We start from the raw sequence: 20213 nt of genomic DNA on the forward strand, positions 1-20213 counted from the left end.
ACTAGGTGTATGCATTGCCAACATTAAACACTCTGTGTTTTAAGATTCATCAGGCTGGAGAAAGAGACCTATGCTGTGAGTATGCAAAGGACCCTGGTTCTGTAGCTTACCAGTTCTGGCCATTCACTGAAGGGGGAGTGTTACTGCATTCCTAATCCTGTTCCCCAAATCATTTTCTATTAAACAGTTATTGGATGAAATGCACAAATACTGCTGGGAGCGAGACCTAGCACCTAGATCTCCCCCTTCCCAGAGACATGTCTGTGCCCTGTCCCAATGACCCTGAACACTTTACATCATGGAGAAGCTTCTGCAGGAAGGATAGAAAGCCCACAGCCACTACAGAAAAAGCCTGTATCTAGTGATCAGGGCCCCTTCCTGGGAGAAGATATGAGTTTGACCCTCTCCCAGGCTGAGGGAACTGAATCTACATCTCCCACCTTCTGTACTATTGCCCTAACCACTAGGCAAGGAATCAGCAACACAGGCTGCAGGCTGGATGTGGCCCATGGAACCCTAGAGTTCTACCTCTGCCTGAACACATGCCAGGGCTGGAGAGGGAGACCAGGCAGCTGTATCTGCATCACCACTTCTCCTTGCTTTCCCTTCCTCCACAGCTGCAGCCCATGCACAGCTTCCAGTCAGTGGGAATTTTGCTGGGCAGGTTTCAGCTGCACTTGTGCTGCAGTCCAGGACTGGGAGGCTGCACCAGGGAGAAGTGCTGGCATTAGGGACGCAGCTTCCTATGAGCTGGAGGCTACATTTGTGCTGCAGCCAGGTGGCAGGGAGAAGTAGCTACTGCAAAACCCCTGAAAGGATCTTATCCTGGTTGAGAAACACTTCTCTAGGTGGCTCCCTGCTCAGTGTGCTGGCTTCTAGGATTCCATTCTGAAGTACTTTACCTCCCCCACATACTCTATAGGGAGCCTAACTGGTTCTAGACTTCCCTTCAGAGACCACAGATGTCAAGACATCACAGCACCTAACCATGAAATATCCAATTCCTTTATCGAATCTAGGCCCTAGTCAGAACTTTTCTACAACATATCCTAGGACTTTATCATTTAAAACAGGATCCCCAATCAGAACTTAAAATGATCTGGATTTTAAAAGTTTCCAGGGTTTGTGAATCAACCATAACGCTTTGGCTTCTGCAACCATCTGCCAAGCTCCTTCGGTTAAAAATATGCATCTTGATTTTTCTAGTTGCAACTTCCAGCCATTTGACTGCATTTTGTATACAAATAAGTTGAAGAGCCCTCAAGAGTCCCTTTCCATGCAAGAACTCCCCATCAACTCCAATTTAAAGCATAGTAAGAGCTGGTGTTGAGCTAACTCACTCTCAGGACTCTTAAATACTTCTCAGAATTCCCCATGCCCTAAACACTGCTGGGTTTTTTGTTCCTAGATGTGGACTTTACATTCAATCATACTAAAATGCAGGTGCTTGCTCTCGTCTCTTAGCAAGTGATCCTAACTGTAGCTGTTGTAGTCTACTCACATTTTTGGTGCCTTTTAAACTTTATAGTTAAGGTGCACTTCAAAATATGCACTGCCTCCCCTCCCTTCCAATCTAAAGCCAGCAGTAATTTCAGTTAAGCAAGCTTGTGGCTTCACTCCTACTAATAAAGGGAGATAGCACCTATTTTGAAAGAAGATGTATAGGTTCCTTTTTGTTTCTCAATTCACTTGTAGCACATTGCTTTCCCCTCTGAAGAACAAAAACCCCAAAATCTTAAGTTATGCAAATTTCTTTCTTGTGCAAGTTTGTTTTAACCACGACAAAAGTTTAAGAAGTTTCCCTTATTCATTACTATAATCATTCAAGAAAAAAACTGGACGTGGTACTGGGTATTAGAAAGATCTTGAACCTCTTACCATCATTTTCTCAGATTAACCTGTTTGTAAACTCTGAAAATGTAGTACCTATTCTGCGCATCTGAACTCAGAACCACAAATACTGATTTCATAATGCATGTGCCACTTTCTTAAAACAGTGGAACTGTTAGAAACTTTTGTCTGTGGGAATACAATGGAAGTGAAGTTATCAGTGAATGTACTAACTCAAAAATGCTCTCTCTGGAAGACAATGCAGATCCTTCCCCCGTACTCAGCATTGTCATGAACCTATGGTGTTTACCGCCTGTGAGTTTCAGGGCTTTTTGAAGCCTGTTATCAATTTAACAGATGGATAAAATGACATAGTGGTTTGCAGACCTGGCAAGAAATCAGCAACAGGAGAACCAGGAATCTATCTATTTTCTTGGCTTGTAAACTAGACATTAGTTATACAAGAGGCAACTGTGAAATTGAGATTATGAAGGGACACCTTCATATGAATGAATCCCACAGCAGCTTGTTTCCTGTATGAATGCTTTGTCTATTTTGCCCTTTGCATGACATCTCACAGTTGGACTTTAGCAAGTCTAAGAGATTATAACTCTCTCATTTACACTTCTCAGTTACAGCATTCCTATACAATTTATATGCTCAAAGAGTACAGGCAATTGAAAACCTTTTCAATATTTAACACAAAATTAGTTTCTAACCAAAAAAATCTCTTAGTAGAGGAAGAGGGAGGAAAGAGGGGCAAACATGCTCCTTAACAAGTCTGTAATCATGTACAGTCCTACCAGAGTAGGGGAAGTTTGGAAAGGAGCCGTGGCACATCTGCCAGAAAAGATTTTGAAACTCCTTACGTTTCTTGGATTCGAGGTATCTGCTTTGGAAATGCTGCCAAAATCTCTGGTAGCTACTACAGCTAGAGATAACCTGAGATAAAAAAGGGATGGTATAAGCTCTTGAATTTCAGCAATGAACCATCAGTTGGTATTGTAAGATAAACTACACCTTGTCCAGCTTCTGATCTGAACTGACCTCAAGATGTCTTTAACCACTAAAGAAAAAGACTGCATTTCCTGATTACCATTAAAATCAAGGGAATTATTGTATTTAGAGGAAAGAAAACATTAACTGACTAGTGCTGTTGTAAAACTTAAAAGGAAACTGCTATAATGTTGCTTTTATCCTGCTGCCAAACTGGAGAAACAAGTTGCTAATCAACTTGCCAAGAAAACTCGCTTATCTTGAAATAGAGTATGTTCCATGATTTGATTAAAACCACCATCTAAATGTACTCTTACTTTTAGAAGCATAATCTAAGAAATTGTGACTACTTCTGTGTTAAGAGAACACAGTGAAAAGGTTTGAAATAAATTCTTAGTCTGTCAGAACAAGATATACGTATAACTTGCCTTTAACACACTAATGGAACTACAAATTAACTGTAGAATCAGTTAATTCCCACTTAACTCATCCCCCCCTACAATTTACACTGTTTAGTATGTGACTTACTTGTAACAATACGCTTTCTTCTTACAAAATGGTAAATCACTTACTAGCATTTTATAAGTAAGCCTCTTAAATGAGATGTTTCCAGTTCACATCATCCATTAATTTAGAATAGATCAGTATACAATACTAACTTCAGCTGTTAGCTCTTTAAAATCTGTTAGTACTCAAAATCTTAACTTTCAGGAATCTACTGTCAGCAAAACCCAAGAATGTATTCAAGTCAGCTGTGGAATTTTTAGAAAGTGCTTCAGCGTGTACCTTCTACCAGATTGCAACTGCTGTCCAAACTGATTTTTTTCCTTTTAAACTTTTAAATTATTAAAAAGATGCAGCCACTGAAGATGCTTTTTTTGTTTTGCAAAGCTAAACTTAATGCAACCAAAACACTAAAATAGCTTTAGATTACTGAGAACAGCTGGTAACTTCAAAACAAAGCAAAAACCCTACTGTCAACAGTTACTCCCCAAAATCTTGAAACCAGTCTGCTGTGCCAACTACAGAAACAACATTTCATGCAACTAGCTGCTCTGAACAACTCTTATCCCCTATTGATGGCTGCAAGAATGTTGTTGAACATTCATGTTCCTCAACAAGTTACTGCAGGAGACAATGAAAAGCTTAGCAGAGTTGCAGCTCTGACTCTCTAAACTTTCAACAGTTTCTACTGCACAACTCGTATACTACTTTCTTAAAGTGGGTTCTTCAAGTGACTTGTAGCCTCTGTTCTCCTAGGGATCGCTGGTCCACACTTCAGAATGCAAGAAGGCAGACTGTTTCTGCCTAATGGTAGTGAAATGACTTGTTACTAGGCTCCAGTAAACATTAGATTGCTTGGCTCATGCCTCTAAAGAACAATAGCCCAATGAGTTTTAATGCAGTCCTAACAAACACAAATAACCCCAGCAGCATATTCTCTTGGACAGGCATATAAGTGACAGGTATTCAGAACCCCAGGCATCGTGCTTTTTGATCTGCTATGCTTCTTCCCCATTGCAAATTCAAGAGTATTTTCTGTTATTTCCACAGTTGCTAGAACAAAAGCTTAATTTCATTCTTCTTACAGCATCTGATCTGTTTTCTTCCCCTAAAACAATTAGGGCTCAAAGCTTTCAGAAGTCTTAAACTTTTTTTTTCAGAAAATTGATATCAAGGGTTTTAAAGTGGCATGAGAATTAAATGGCAAGCATCTTATCAATCCATAGAACTTAAAAAAAAAAAGAAATTAGCTCTGGAACGAACTGTTCTTTGTTTCCACAGGTAAAATATGAAACCCTCAGGTAAGCTGCCAAGATAGAAGTGGTTAAGAGTAAGTTAACTAAATGAGACCCTACTTTGATCAGTCTTTGTAAAAGCTGCTGGGGGGCGGGGGCGTGACATGATGCATGGAGGACGAAGGACTGTTAAACTTTGTCTGTTAAACTGTTAAAATCTGTTAAACTGACTAGCACAGTTGGTTGGTTTTCAAAATGAAGGACTGAGGCTGGTGTGTACAGAAGAATTTATTCACAGACCACAGCTGGAAAATCTGCTGCTGGGCACCTGCACCTGAAAAAGAAAAAACAGTATTAAACTAAAAATCACGTGTGATGGCTTGAATTTCTATGCTGTCGGTGTCCTACAGCTCCAAGTTATTTTTCAGACAGTCATGCTAATCTTTAGTGAGGTGTTATGACTGACAAAAGGTTGTAATGATCTTATCAGATTAGGTACCAAATTTCTTCTAAAGATTCCTCTGTAGCTATAGAACAGAGGTCCCCAACCCCTAGCTCCCAAGGCAACATGTTGCTTGCATTCACAACTGCATGTTTCTTCAGGCTAACAGGGAGATGCAATTCATCACCCACAACACAGTAGTTGCTCAGACTGCCATGCCTGTGGACATGCAAGAGGCCAAAGATCAGCAAAAAAAAACCCCCAACATAAAATTGTCAGGAACATGCAAATAATAGGAATCAGAATTAGGACCTCTGAAGCGAAAAAAAAAAAAAAAAAGTCACCCACCGCTACTTGCACAAGGTTAGCATCAAAATACAGTGCCCTATGTATTGAGGCATATGAAGAAACCATAGAACACTTCCTTACCACTATCACTTCACCTGTAACTGGGTAAACAGTCTTTGAAATGCAAATACTAAACTGTAGCAAGCTAAATCAAAGCAACAACTAAGCTCAGCTTTATCACAGCTAGCAAAACAAGTTTTAAAACTCAGCATTAAGCACCTTGTCTACAAAGGGTCTCCTAACTAGCTCGATTTTACTGACATATTAAGCATCCCTACTAGGGTGGAATGTAGTCAATATAGCAGCTCTAGGAAGTAATTTAAAATTCCAAATGTAGACAAAGCAGCAGATAAGAACCGCTGTTAAAGCTTTGGTTACACACACCTTTAGAAAGTCCCTGGCAAATGCATGTAATGCACGGGTTTCAACTTTTTTTTTTTTTTTTTTTTTTTTGCAAGTGTACCCTGGCAGCCAGATGTTTTTAAAAAATGTACCCCCAGCAGCCAAAGGAGGGGAGGGAGATGGCGCACAGCTGAACAGGGAGCTGGTGTACACTGGGAGGCAGTGGTGCAGGGTGCTGGGAAGCTTCCCCCTCCCAACCTGTGTCCCTCTGGCCAGAAGGCGCCACTGCCATTGCCTGCCCCTGGCCCTGCTCCTGGGAGGCATCAGTGCTCAGCCCCTGTCTGCCCACGCACACTCTCTAGGGCCCTCCCAACTACCCCCTAGGGTACATGTACCCCAGTTGACAACCCCTGATGTAATGTAAAGAAAGACTACTTTGTTAATCTACAGATTCTGCTTTCACTACATAAGCAAAGGCCACTTTCCCCAAGAGAAGAATTAAAGTTCAGAAATCTGTTTTTTCCCTCCTCTCACAGAGGTGTTGGAAATTCAGATAACTCTGCTTCTTATGTTTTGCTACTCTAACAAATCAAAGAACTGAAGTAGTAAGGCTCACCTACTGATAGAGGCTGAAAAGCTGCGGGTGATCTTAAGAAAGCTGTTAGCCTTTTCTTTTAGTGAAATCCTAATTTAGAAAGTGGGACACTGCCAAGCAAAAGCAAAGGAAGCTTTGCTCAGACATCAGGGCATCTAGTAAAGAGATCAGTGGTTCACTAAAAGCACGTGTCCATAACCTTTTCCACAGAAAGGAAAATGTGAACAAGTAGGCTTTTAAGCAGTCCACAGAATTACCCCTCAGCACCAGATACCTTCCTACAAAAAACACACAAAGCCAGCCTAGAGGCCCAAACATCATAATAAAGCAATATGCAAGGCCCCAAAACTTCAGAAAAGTTTCCATGGAGTAGCCCACTTTTCCTCTTAAGACTGCTTTCCCTGTAAAGCCTAGTCATAACTGCCTGCAGAAAAAAGGGACGGTTAGCAAGTGGCAGAAGGAGCCAACCCTAGGCATCAAATCTAACAAGTTCTTAAAATAAATCTTCATTCAGAGATCTCAAAGCACAGAAAACTAGCAAATGGTACAGAGGCCAATTTCAGAGTTTAATTTCCCTGCTATGACACTACATTGCTTCAGGATAGTCCATGAAGCCAGAGGAAGGGCAATATTCCATGTCTACAGATACCTCCAAGTAGCCAAGGGGAAGTACAGAACAGACTAAATTATGAGATTTGTTGGGCCCTCTTGGCCATAACCTTCACAAAGCTTTCAAGACAAAGAGCATGCATGCACGCACGCACCCATCTGGAAGAAGTGTGTACACTGATGCCAGTTTTCTGCAGTTGCACTAAAAAAAGCACAGCACCTAGCTAGAAGATTCAACAAGCCATGTAATAAGCATTTACTATTAGTTCTCTGCTACTGTAGGCAAACAGCAACCTCATAGAGAAATTAAGTGTCCCCTCTACCCCCCTTTCAGAGTTTGAAAAAACAACAGGCCTTTTTGCTTATGAGGATACCATTACTATGTCAACTAGCAACAACCAAATGCTTCAGCCTAGACCATTCCCATGCTGCTGATGATTTAACTCATACCTTTGCTGTGCAACTCCCTATCTTCCCTAGTATATGGGGAGGAAGGTGGTGGCTGATGGTGCTCTAAAAGTTGAGCTCCACTGTCCTACATGATTGATATTTAATGGTTTATGCTACAACTGGGGTTATAGTTTAGTAGTTTATAGTTCCTTCATTTTCATATGAACGCAAGACATTTCACAAGGCCAAGAGTCAACTGTTAAGACAGACCTACATCTAGACAAGGTTGTTAAGAGGGGACCCCTGTGGCCAAATAAGTCATTTGTTGGTGACAAATGGCAAAAGCAAGAGCTTTCTAGGAAAGACTGAAGTTTCGGATCCATTTAGAGGCAGTAAAGGTTTCCATTACAACTCCAAAAAGTTTATTACATATATAAAATTGTTTTACAGCAAGTTAATACTCAACAGGAGGTAGGAGTAAAAAGCCAGTTATGATCCAGATCCAAACTTTCTGCACACTTCTGATTTCTACATGAACTTCAGCAGCATGATTTTAATAGTAAAACCCAAGGTTGTCAATGCTTTGGGCTTCATGCCTCAAGTAAAAGTTTCATACTAAAATAGTTTCAGGAAGAGATGTGCAACAGAATTAACACATACAGGTTATGTACAACACTGCTTTGCAAAGATGTAGACAATGGTCTTTGGGTTTATTTTTAACTTCAACTATACAGAACAAAAACAAGAGACCCACACACCCTGCAGCATCTTTCTAGTGACACTCGAGATTCTTACCTTTAGTTCATTCTCCTTATCAGTCTGTTAATCTGGTCTTCTCTGTTGCCAGCATCACCACCTTCAACAAAGTGGATAGTTTTCTTCTTCATCCCACCTCGAGGAGATGATAACTTGAAGGGCCACAAAAAGTTGTTTACAGCTTTGAAGTTTTTACCCACAGTGTAGATTTCATGGATCACATCTTCCATGCAAATGACACCAAACTTTCCTAAGAGTATAGGAACAGCAATTATGTAACTGACAGGTTAATGGTCATTGCCAGTGAAGTGACAAGCTACAAAACAATTCATAAAAAAATTATGTTCAATAACCAATAGCACTTTACATTACAGTTGCCCGAGTTAAGACTGCATGAATCAGCAGGACATCTTCTTTTCAAAATAAGTTAACATTTTTCCTTATGCTGATTGCTAGTTTCCATTTCACAGAACAAGGGGCAGCAGCACATTAGTTTAAGACTGGCAACAAGCAATAGGGGGAAGAGGGGAAACCACAACCAGTTTTAATGTAGTTCTGATAAGACTTTTGTTCTAGTGCCTCTTTAAGAAAAGCTTACCCAACTGCCTATAGCTTTACACTAAAGTGCAAAAGTGATTTTCACTTCACATGAACAGTGACAGTGTCAGAAGAGCATTTCTGTATCCAATGAAATTTTTAAAGGTCAAGAACAAGAATTTCACCAGAGCATGTGGTAATACAATACAGCAATCTAGATCTTTTGCATGCAAACCCCATTTAGAACTTCAGTGCACTTTCCTACTCCAGATAAAGAATTAATTTAGCATCATCTGTGGAGATGATACACTTATCTGAACTATGATTGCTCAACTAAAAGCAGCACTACACAAAAAGCAAATACACTTTTTCTGTAACAAAAAAATGTGCATGAAGAGCAAGCAAGAACAATCTGAACTGCAGACAAACTATTTCACCTCTTTTAATTCCAAAGGAACAAAAAGAGAAGCTTCACCTTTTTCCACAAGAGTGAAAAACACTGTACAGTACTGGAAAGTACCTCACAGGCTAGAATCCATGGTCATATAAACCTATTCAAACTTAAACATTTCTCTTAAATTAGGATGTTTGACCTCAGCTCCTCAACTGGGTTGCAAGTCACAAAGCCACTGTGATGGGGCCTTAGCAGTAACTTCCTATGCCAAAATATTGAGTATAAAACTACTGTTTAATTAAGTCAGATAATATTCACTAAATGTATTAAGTTTCATCTCTGTTTAGAAATATTTACCTATGTTTCAAACATTTTTCCACTTGATTAATCATGGCATTTTCTAGAGGTGCACCAATATATCAGTTGTATATCAGATTGGCATCAATATACATCATTGTATATTGAAAAATTAACATCATTGGGTATCAGCTTTTTTTTTGGCTGATGTAGTCGATTAATGTTCTCTAATAATTTAATTATTCCAGGGCCCCCAGATGCCTGGGTTCCCTCCCACTACCTTGGGTGACCCCAGATACATTCCCAGTCCCTCACTGGTGAGCCAGACTGGGCTGGAGCACAGCAGCTACTGCACTGTCCTGGGCACTGGTGCAACAGACTACAGATTGGGGTGGGCACTGTAAGAGGTACTGAATGCCAGACACATGACAGGTACAGAGGGGCAGGCAGAGCTGAGCTCCCTGTCCTAGTGTGACTTAGCCCACAGTGCCCCGGGGTCTGTGCCGCCAGGGGCAGAGACTGGCAGGGGGCAGCTGCCCCTTCCCACCCCCCCCAACTGTGTGTAGCAGGATCCTTCCCCCAACAGGGAGCCTCTGGGAGCAGGGAGGGAAAGAGAGCAGGGGACAGCACTTTAAATAAAGCAGCTCTTGGAGCTGCTGTAATTGAAGTGCTCACAGACCACCTAACCCTAGGCAGCCTCAGACTAAGGCAGCTGTCCCCAGGCTGGGGGTGAAGGGCAGGGGCTGCAAGTAGCATGGGGCACGTTTACATGTGCCCCAGGAATGGTGGGAGGACAACACTTCTGAGAGCCACTCTAATTAAAGTGCTGCTGTATCTCCTGTACCCCCATACTTAGAAATAACAGAATTATTCAATATCAGTATCAGCAGATATGGCTGGTTAAATCATCAGCTACTGGTATCAGCCAAGAAAATCTTTATTGGTGCACCCCAAGTATTTTCTCTTACAGCCCTGCACGTGTCACTGACTTTCCTCCCTACTTGGAATAAAAGAGCCATGGTCAAAGCAGTAGTTTTCTCCCAACACAGTCCAAGTTTCTTGAAAGGCAAGCTTTGCAGTTAACAAAAAAATTAACAGTTCTATAGCTAGTTTGTTAAAGGTAGCTTCCAATGCATTTCTTCCACCCTGCCTTTCAGAAATACAGATTACAACATTGAAAAACTTTCTTTTTTCCAGGGATAGGTTTTCTATTGGCAGTTAAGGGGAATCACTCTAAGACTTGTGATCTGATTTAACTATGCACTTTAACTATAAGAGAAAATAAATGTAAAATAAGTTGCATTTACCAAGACATTTTTCAATCAGAGAATTATCGGTGAGAGCAACACGCTGTTTGTTGATCTTGCCATAACCACGCTTGTAGATCAATTCATGAACAGATTTCAGATTGGGGTAACTGAAATAAAGGAATTGGATACAAATTAAAAAAAAGGGTGTACTACTCTGACTATACAATTTACACCAATAAATAAATGCTCAAAAGCAAGTTTCCATGCTTAGTTCACTATGAACTCAAGCAATGGTCAGCAATGTTTTCCCAACAGAAGGACAGAACAACTCAGCTGCTGTTGCTACTGAGGCCCACCTGGGATATGGCACAAGTGAAGCTCTTGTGCCTTGGCTGCCCAACCACAGTGCACCAGAACATGGGCAAAGGCCCCTGCCACCAAAGCTCCTGAATTGTGAGCTTTACCCAACAGCTCTGAAGGCTCAGTAGGCTGCCAACCTGTTTCAAAGGATATAAATCCACGGGCAACAAATATGGGAAAAAACAGTGCCTCTGGTTCTGCCACTGGGAGTTCATAATCATAATGAATAACTGTGCAGTATCAAACCATACACAGCACTTACCTTTTATACTGCTTAAGGTTATAGTCTGTAAAGTTTGTGTTCCCTAAGAAGGCAAGTGTGATGAAGCAGAATTTGTACATAAAGTGTTAAGTCTGAAGGCTTTTACTTGAATAGGCAGGGAGTCTGTACTTCTAGTATTGTACAGTATATCAACAGCCAAAAAGCTAAGTGAATTAGAAATTAAACAAAGGCTAAAATCGAGAGAAATGCAAAATTTCTACTTACCCCCATGCAATGTAGGGTTCAACAATACGCAGCATGTTTATGGATGCCTTGTTGAGTTTTACAAATGTGCCATTGAAAATCTGACGCAAGCGAAGAAGCTGCAATACTTTGCGAACCTTAGGACTAACACCATTGATACTGCAAAGCACAAAAAAGATGCTCAAACTTGTCTACTTACAGTACAACTCAAAAATAGCTTTAGGTGTTTGGCTCTGCTAATAATTACTGAATCAGTGTTCCACCCATCTACCAATACATCATTATTGATACACTTATCAGTAAGTCAAAGTAACAACATACATGAATTGTACAATTACCAACTCTGGCTAGGTTTACTCTTCAAAACTGATTACAATAGAGCCAATCTACCTCAAGATTCTTTTTATAAAAGAAAAAAAAAGTTTCTAGTTTATCCTGAGGACAAAGTATGAGCTGCTTAGTGCCAAAAATGGCAGGGCTTACAATCAGGAATTGTAGAAGACACTCCCCCCTTGGTAGATTTTAGGTACTCAACTGCCTGAACTGTGACCCAAGGCAGAGCCAAGAAAGGTGGCTCAGCAACCACCTCTCTCTCATTAGGTGCAAAATTACACCTGCAGAACTGCCTGGCATAACCAATAAGACTCCTAGCTCCCAGCTGAACAGTAACAAGTATAGATCAGGGATTTTCAACTTTTTTTTGAGGAGTGCACCCCTCCTGACAGATAACTTCTTCTGGATGGGGGAGGGAGTTGGGTTCCCCTGGGGGCACACACATGAGCAAGGGGAGGGGGGTCCCCTGGCAGCTGAGTGTACAGTGATGCAAGGCAGCAGCACACCACATACCCCCTAGGGCCCCAGTTCATAACCCCTGTTCAAGCACCCCCAGTTCATAACCCCTGATGTAGATGGAACAACACTCAAAGTCTCCTAAAGACCCTGATCAGCTCAGCCCCAACTCATCACACTTAATACAGACAGGATCAGGCCATTCACAAAATGCAGCTGCAACTTTGTTCTTTAAAAACCAGTAGGTAGTGGACTTGCCCAAGAAGCAGACCTATATTCTAGGACTCCTCAGTCTGCTGGGGTTTAAGCCTACACATGCAACTTCCCAGTAGGGTGCTCCAATACTACCAGACTATAATCCAGGCAATGAGCAGGAACTAGAACTCAGGACTCCTTCACCCTGCTGAGTGCCTTTACTACTAAGCTAGAGTCAACCTCCCTCCGACTCTTCCTGGGCCAGGAATTGTGCATTTCGTCTTGTGCAAGGACAGTGAGGCATGCTCTCACATCACAAGCTCTATTATAGGACACTCTCCCAGGAGGTGCAAGTGTGAGTTTGAACTCTCACGGGTTGAGGGGGACCTAAATGCCAAGTATCTGGCTTGTCAAGCAATCATGAAATAGAAGCACCATAGTCTCCTATTAACTTGGATAAAAGGAAAATAATGAGCCCTGCTGTTTTCCAGGTTACCGAAAGTCCTGTCATATAGACTGAAAGTTACAATCATCAACTTCCAAGCAAGAAGTTTTCATTACCAACTACAGAGAATTTTAAATACCTTAACTATAGATGTTTCTTACAACTTGATGGGCAAATTTCCCTGCATTTACAGACGCAGGAAATCTGTTCTTAATCAATACAAATATCAGAGTATTTACACTTACCCTCTGATCCTGATCACAAAGGCCAGTTTTGGTTCAGCGGGTACATAGTAATTGCCAGCTTTCCGAGCCATGCGAGCCATACGAATCTCCTGCCTATACATTTTCCTGTATTCCTTGTGGTAGGTCTGAGCTCTTGCATAGATCAGTTCTCTTTGTGCCTTACGAAGCTGAAATTAGGATATAATGTCAGCCAAAGACATAGCACAATGAAGTTAACCTACAGCAGCTCAATAACAACTCCTCCCAGGCATAAGCAAGCTTCACAAAATGTGGACTTTAATTACATAAAGACATCCTAACAAACTAATATAGAAAGATCAACTTCAGCTTTAACACAACAGCATTGCCTAAGGACTCCCTGTATACATAAGAGTCCTAATTTATTACCCAAAATGCTACTGAAGCATTTTGGGTGATAAATTAGGACAAACAGGTTTTTTGGTTTTTTTTAAACTTAGGATATAAAGACTGGTCACAGTGATATTTTTGACAAAGCTGCTGAAGGGCTTTATAGATATGCCAACAAGAAACATACTCCTAATGCCTAATCCTTATGGGACAGGATACTTTCTGTAACAGCTTTCTTTTGTCCACTAACAAGCACTGTCATTTCTGCTCTACAAGCAACCACCTCTGAACTTTAAAGCTTAAGACTTCCCATAAGAGTACTTCCCTAAAATTTCTGTTTTCTGTTAAGAGAATCAGAACTCTGACTAAAAAACAACAGGTTGAATGCTTATTTAACCACTATTCATGTCAGAGAATTTTACCAATACAAGTATTTAACAAAAATATTAGACTTGTACAGCTCCTCACTTCAAGAACTAGCTTTAATGTACACCAATATATTTTATTAAAACATACTTTCAACTGTTTACCTTCTTTTGAACCAAGAGCCTTTTCAGGCGCTTAGCCTTTATATCTGCAAAAACCTTTCGCTTTTTCAAAAGGCTTTCGGGGACCGATGGCACCTTCTTTGCTCTGTACAATTAAAAAACAAAAACAAAAACCAGGCTATTGAAATTATAATATCTTATATATACACATCACCTGGTCAAATAAATGCAGATTCGGATTACACAGAAATTATGTTTTGCTTCCCTTCCCCATGCTATCATTGCTAGTTTGTACCTACCCTGAACTCCTCTTAGCATTATAACAAGGACATAGAGCATCTTTCACACAGATGGAGAAGCCTATATTGCTTTATGTAACCGTACACTTACTGTGTACAGAAGCTGCATTTTATTGCCAGAACTGAACTCCAAACTTGGAGACACTCTTGGTGTCATTCCACTTAACAAGCAAGCCTCATGTTTACAAAGAGGGAACAGGAGTCTCTATTAAATATAAGATGTTTAAGCCTAGCTATATGCCAATAACTTGCTCTAAAACAGCACAGCAGCAGTCTGCCATGACACTATATAACCAGAACTAATTAAAATCAGTGTTCCTTAATCTGTGGGTTGCAACTCAAAAGTGGGTCGCAACAATATATGAAGGGCTCACGAACAAACTTTAAAAATGGACTCTCCTTTAGAGGAGAAAAAAAATGTGGGAAACTGTGGCTTTTCACTTGCAGGCTTGGGGCCCACACACTGGGGAGCTGGGGCCTGAGGACAGTGGGTCAGGAGTGAGAGGGGATTAAGTTGGGACTGGCCATTGATATTGACAAGAGGGTCCTGGTACACAAAAGGTTGAGAACCCCTGAATTACATCCGGTAAAGCATCTTCAGGCTGAAAGAGGCTTCAGGTCAAGCGCCGTCCTCAGGTACTGTATGTAGTGAACTCCGCTTTGGGGCTTGGTCTGAAAACCTCTCCAACACACCAGCAGACGATCCGGGTAAATACCGGATCTTTTATTACACCACGGAACCTCACCCATCCACGTCCTTAGAGCAACACAGCTACAACTTGCATCTCTAAGAAACCTTGTGGGTCCAGGCACTAACGGTGCCTGGCCCCTCCGTGTTGCCAGCAAAGATATGGGCCCAGATCTCCCCCACAAGCGTGAACAAGCGCTGCAAGCTCAGGCCCCCGCAGCAGGGCACGGCGCTGGTCCCTTGCGCTCGGGGCCCAAGGCAGGCTCCACGTCAGGGCACCCCTTCCCCGGCTCGTCCGGCCTGAACTACAGGCCCGCTCCCAGCCGCCCTCAAGCCCTAAGCCGCGCGGAGACCCGGGGCCCTTCCCTCGGAGACCCGGGTCGCACAGAGCCCAGTTCGGGGCGGCCAATGCGGGCGACCGCGCGAGGGCAGGGACCCGATGGACGCGCTCCGGCGGCGGGACCGAGGGAGGGGGGACCCGCCGACCCCGATGGCAGCGGATTGTGCCAGAGTACGGGTCACACTCACTCTTTGCCCGCCATGATCGCCACCGGAAGAGAGGGGGCGCGCATGCGCACCGCACGCTTAAGGAGCAGACGCGGCATGGTGGGAAGGACCCGTCTTCCCGAGACGAGGTGACTAACGCTGTGCCTGACACGTGCACAGGTGGCTTCGCTGCTGCCTGCACTGAAAGGGTGCTGGACTGCGTGCGTGGCCGGGGTCAGGCCTTAAATGTCCGCTGGGTATTAGGTGCTTTCCGCGGGAGTTTTATTGCACGCGCGTAAAGTGACCGGCGGGTCAGGGCTAAGTTCAGCGCAGCTGTGCCCCAAGCCACGCCGGGGCTGTGGACCGGGCCGGACCTGGGCTTCAGCACAGCCCTTGTGCCTGGGGAAAGGTGCCCCCCAGCCCTTGCTCTGTGCGCCCTCAAGAGCTGCTCAATGTAATTCATCCATTGACCCTAAAATAATTAACTCGCCCTTCTAGGGTTACTTGCTCTTCTTATGTTGGCATCATTGTCAGTCCCTCAGTAGAGAAGAATTGCCTTATTTGTGGGTCTGAAGATGGCTGATTGATGAGGCCTGTCTCGGGTCGACAGACTCTGTTGCCACTGGGGCATGTTTCGATGTGGGATGGGTGGCTCTGGGTTGTTGCTTTTGTACATGCGCCACTGTTTCTGCCATTCCCATGTTCGATCTCGTGTTATCTTAAGGTTTTAAAATACTGAGATCTTTGCAGCAGACTGTCCATTTGGGGCAGTCCTGGGCGATAGCCTCCCATTACTTGATGTCAGTGTTGCATTTTTTTTCCAAGTTGGCCTTGAGGACATCTCTAAAGTGCTTCCTCTGCCCTCCTCTTGAGTGTACGCTTTGACTGAGTTTCTGGAGTCAGATGTTTGGATAATGTGGCTGGCCCAGCAAAGTTAATGTCGGTTGACCATCACCTCAGTGCTCGTGGTGTTTGCTTGTTAGAGGACACAAATGTTGGTGCATCTGTCTTCCTTCCCACTGGATTTGTAATATCTTCTGCAGGCAGCACTGATGATACTTTTCCAGCGACTTGAGGCGTCTCCTGTACATAGTTCACATCTTGTTTCCATACAGTAAAGTGGGGATTGCAACTTAATAAACTATGAGCTTGGTTTTGGATCCAATATTGCAATCTTCAAACACCTGTTTCCTCAGACATCTGAAGACTGCACTTGCACAATTGAGGTGACTGAAAGTGTGGCAGGTGTGAAGGTGGTGTTGGAGTGAAGCCACAGTGGCCCAAGAATGACGTGAGAGGCAAGGGTGTTTTGGTAGTGGTATCTTTTCTTGGACCGGCTACACGGTTGGACTCAAATTCAAAAAGTGGTCCAATGCAAGATTACCCCCACACCCTTTCCCCAACTTCCTTTCCTCTGGCAGGTGTTGACATTATGAGAGATGGAATTAATAGCAATATCCAAAATGTGATACCTGATCAAATGCCCTTATTGCAATGACATCAGTGAAACTAAGCAGCAAGTATGCAACAGAATGAATGCTCACAGAAAAATATAAAGTACAGAGACGCATGTTTACCATTAGGAGGACATTGCTCACAGAACGGTTGCTCTGTCTCTGACCTCATGCTCAAAGGAAATCCACCAAACACCTTTAAAAAGCAAATTTAGGAATAAAAATGTATAAGCTGGCTGGACCTTAAGAACAAAGGACTAAACACCAATACCAGATTTATGGCCTATTATAATTTATGCAACTCCTGAATACTTTCCGCACAAGGAAGGTGAGGCTGACCCTCCTATTCTCCTTTTTGGCAGGCTGTCATCCAGCTTTTATTTTCTTCTGCTAATTTTGGGCACTGCAAGATTGGTGGGGCCAGGAACCCTGTGCTTTACCCGAAGGGGCATTGTGTTAGTTTGACCCAGGTCCGCAGCATCAATAAATTAGTCACTTCGGGGAGGCTTTTTGCCACTTTTATCTAATAGCTAATTGAATCAGCTATTAGATAAAGGTGCTAAAAAGTACCTCTCAAGCTCCCAATCTATACAGATGTTGGGCAAGCTGGGTCCAACCCTCTTCTGGGCTTTACTACCCCCACTGCATAGTTGGTTCTGTAAAAGAAATCTTAAGAAACCCTTGCCTCTAGCATTTAGAAAGCAGCTCTACCAGTGTTTCGTAGATGCACATGTAAGAGCTACTCGCTCGACTGGAGGTTATTCTCCACCAAGGCTCATTGATGGGCCTTGAGGTGACTTAAGAGTCTAATTCTTGAGCCACAGAAGTTGCAGGTCTTTCTGCAGGGGAGAAGGAGCCCTAGGCAGAGATTCCCACTGTGCATGTGTACTGTGCCTTACTCCTGGCTATAACCAAACCGGAGGAGCTGAGCTGCCCATAAGCAGCGGAAACAATGCTAGGAGCTTGCCCGGGCGGTGCGGAGGTGTCCGAGCAGCCGGTCGTGCTCGGGTCTGGGCACCCCCTGCTGCTGTGGACGCGCCAGACGGCAGAGCCGGCCTGATCCGCCCGGGAGGACTACAACTCCCGGCATGCACTTGCTCCCAGCGGCCGTGGTGCCCGCTGGGACGCGCAGTCCCTGTAAGCTCCTGCCCCACTGAGGGCGCCGCGCGCCGCTCTGCATCCTGGGACAGACATGTAGCCTGCTCGGTCCAGCTTACAGACCCCATTTCACCCGACCGCACGGTCCCCGCCAGGGGGCGCCGCGCCCCCTACCGCCAAGCGGCTTTTACTGGGGAGCCCCACAGGCAGCTGAGGCAGCGCTTGGAGGGGGCGGGCCTTCGGCTAGGGGCGGGGCCAACACGCCAGCTGAGGCAGCAGCCGAGCAGCTCGGAGGGGGCGGGGTTTAGGTATGGGGCGGGGCTTGGGTGGGGACAGGCGCTTGGTCGACTGCTGCTTGGTGCAGCGGCCAGAGCGGCTGGGAGGGGGCGGGGCTTAGGTTGGGACAGGGCCTAAGGGCAGGAGCTTTGCCTGGCTGCGGCTCGGGGCGGGGCCCAGATGCCGGCTGAGGCACAGGCCGGAGCGGCTGGAAGGCTTTAGACTTGGGGGAGGGGCTTAGGTAGAGGCAAGGCCAATGGGCAGGGGCTTTGCCGGGCTGCGGCTCGGAGGGGGCGGGGCCAAGGGAATCCTTGTGAATGGGGGGCGGTGCGGGGCGGCGCGGGCTATAAAGCGAGGCGGCGCGGGGAACATGCTCACTGCCGGGCCGGGCTGGGGCGTGGCGTGGCTGAGGGAGCCGGGCGAGGCGGCAGTGGCGGCGCAGGCATGAACATCGCGCTGGAGTTCTTCGTAGTGGCGTTCCGCGTGCTGTGGGCGTTCGTGCTGGCGGCCGCGCGCTGGCTGGTGCGGCCCAAGGAAAAGAGCGTGGCGGGGCAGGTGTGCCTCATCACGGGCGCAGGCGGCGGCCTGGGCCGCCTCTTCGCGCTGGAGTTCGCCCGGCGCCGGGCGCGCCTGGTGCTGTGGGACATCAACGCGCAGAGCAACGAGGAGACGGCGGGCATGGTGCGCCTCGTGTACCGCCAGCTCGCCGAGCCACCCGCCCGCCCAGGTACCGCCGCCGCCGCGCTCCGGCCGCTTCCCTGTCACTACTGACACCTGCGTACGGGGCCCTGCCGGGGCGGCGGGGGGCGCGGCCGGGGCCCTTCCCCCGTGGGGCTGTCCCTGAGGGCTGGCTCCTGCTGAAGCTCGAGCATCCAGGGCTCCCTGCCCTACCCCTTTACTGCGCCCAGCAGGGCGGTCCCCGAGCCTCCGGGGCAGCGCCCGTGCCCAGGTGAATGAAGGGGGTGGGCCGTGGGGGTGCTTGCACCAGTGGCCCTTGGTGGGGGGTTGGGTGGGATTGCCCCTGTGCCCCTCTGGCCCGGAAGGTAACTTTTCTCTCTTCTCTTGTGTGGGTCCTGCAGCCGCTGGAGACAGAGAAAAGGAAGTTGTGCCCCCTTGCAATTTGCAGGTTTACACCTACACCTGTGATGTGAGCAAAAGGGAAGATGTCTACACTACAGCTGAGCGGGTGCGCAAGGAAGTCGGCGAGGTTTCCGTCCTGGTTAATAATGCTGGGGTGGTGTCGGGGCACCACCTCCTCGAATGTCCTGATGAGCTTATTGAGCGGACCATGATGGTCAACTGTCACGCACACTTCTGGGTAACTATCCCTTGAATGCTTCCTCTTACAAACTGCTCTTCCCCAGAGGAGCCAGGGATGTTCCTGGCTTGGCACTTAATACCTGTACATCCATGCTTCCTTGCTGGCATTGCGCTTGCTCTTCCTATTGCTAAACTTAATGGATCAGTAGGGTAGCAACAACATAATGATAGCATCTTTGAATCCAGGTTAACAGTTTTGTCAGTTTATGAACAGCCCTAGGGAATAACTTCTGAAACTGCCTGATTTTTGTTGCTGCTTTTTTTAATATCCTTGAGCAGAAGTATATAGCATCCTTTTAAAACTGTGTTAAATGTTACAAGCATGTAACTACAATTTTGCAAAAATATCTAAGTTATCTTTTAGCAGCCCTGTATGAGACATAGCTAGAATGTTGTTCCAAGGCAAACTTTGAAGGCTGAAAGGAGAAATTTTCAGGAAAATAGAGCCAGAATTTCTTTACTAAGAATCTTGAATATTTCTAACTGGTATTCTGTAAAGTACACTAAGGGATCAACAGTTGAAGTATCAGATCTGCTTGTATTCTGTGGTGATGCTTCGTTACTGAAGAATGCTATATAAGAAACAATCTAGAGGGTCTTGCTCTTCTTTCTCTCTTTTAATGCAGGGGGGGTGTACACTCAGTGAATTCACTCATTTGAACTGTAAGAGCAGGCCATGGTACATGCTGAATTTGCATTAGCTGTCAGACTGTCTCTGGAGTTAGTATTTG

General features: G+C 44.9%; 2 protein-coding genes across 2 annotated transcripts in view; one reads left to right on the forward strand and one right to left on the reverse strand.

Moving 5' to 3' along the window:
• Window positions 1-4840: 4840 nt before the first annotated feature.
• Window positions 4841-15457, reverse strand: RPL7 (ribosomal protein L7). The gene is made up of 7 exons (XM_090040176.1): window positions 15377-15457; window positions 13904-14006; window positions 13026-13192; window positions 11373-11510; window positions 10583-10692; window positions 8087-8297; window positions 4841-4899 (listed from the first exon to the last, which is right to left on the reverse strand). The coding sequence occupies exons 1-6, from the start codon at window positions 15451-15453 to the stop codon at window positions 8089-8091; spliced, it is 804 nt and encodes a 267-aa protein (XP_089896302.1). The 5' UTR covers window positions 15454-15457; the 3' UTR covers window positions 4841-4899; window positions 8087-8088.
• A 3059-nt stretch (window positions 15458-18516) lies between these two features.
• The window catches only part of RDH10 (retinol dehydrogenase 10), a 30496-nt gene continuing 28799 nt past the window's right edge, over window positions 18517-20213 (forward strand). Inside the window, exons 1-2 of the mRNA XM_090040177.1 lie at window positions 18517-18889; window positions 19242-19480. Coding sequence (XP_089896303.1) covers window positions 18607-18889; window positions 19242-19480 — 522 coding nt within the window. The 5' untranslated portion in view covers window positions 18517-18606. The remainder of the gene's footprint in view (window positions 18890-19241; window positions 19481-20213) is intronic.

The sequence above is a fragment of the Crocodylus siamensis genome, chromosome 3 (assembly GCF_052110815.1).
Source record: "Crocodylus siamensis isolate JL-2025a chromosome 3, ASM5211081v1, whole genome shotgun sequence".
Classification (NCBI taxonomy): Eukaryota; Metazoa; Chordata; order Crocodylia; family Crocodylidae; genus Crocodylus; species Crocodylus siamensis.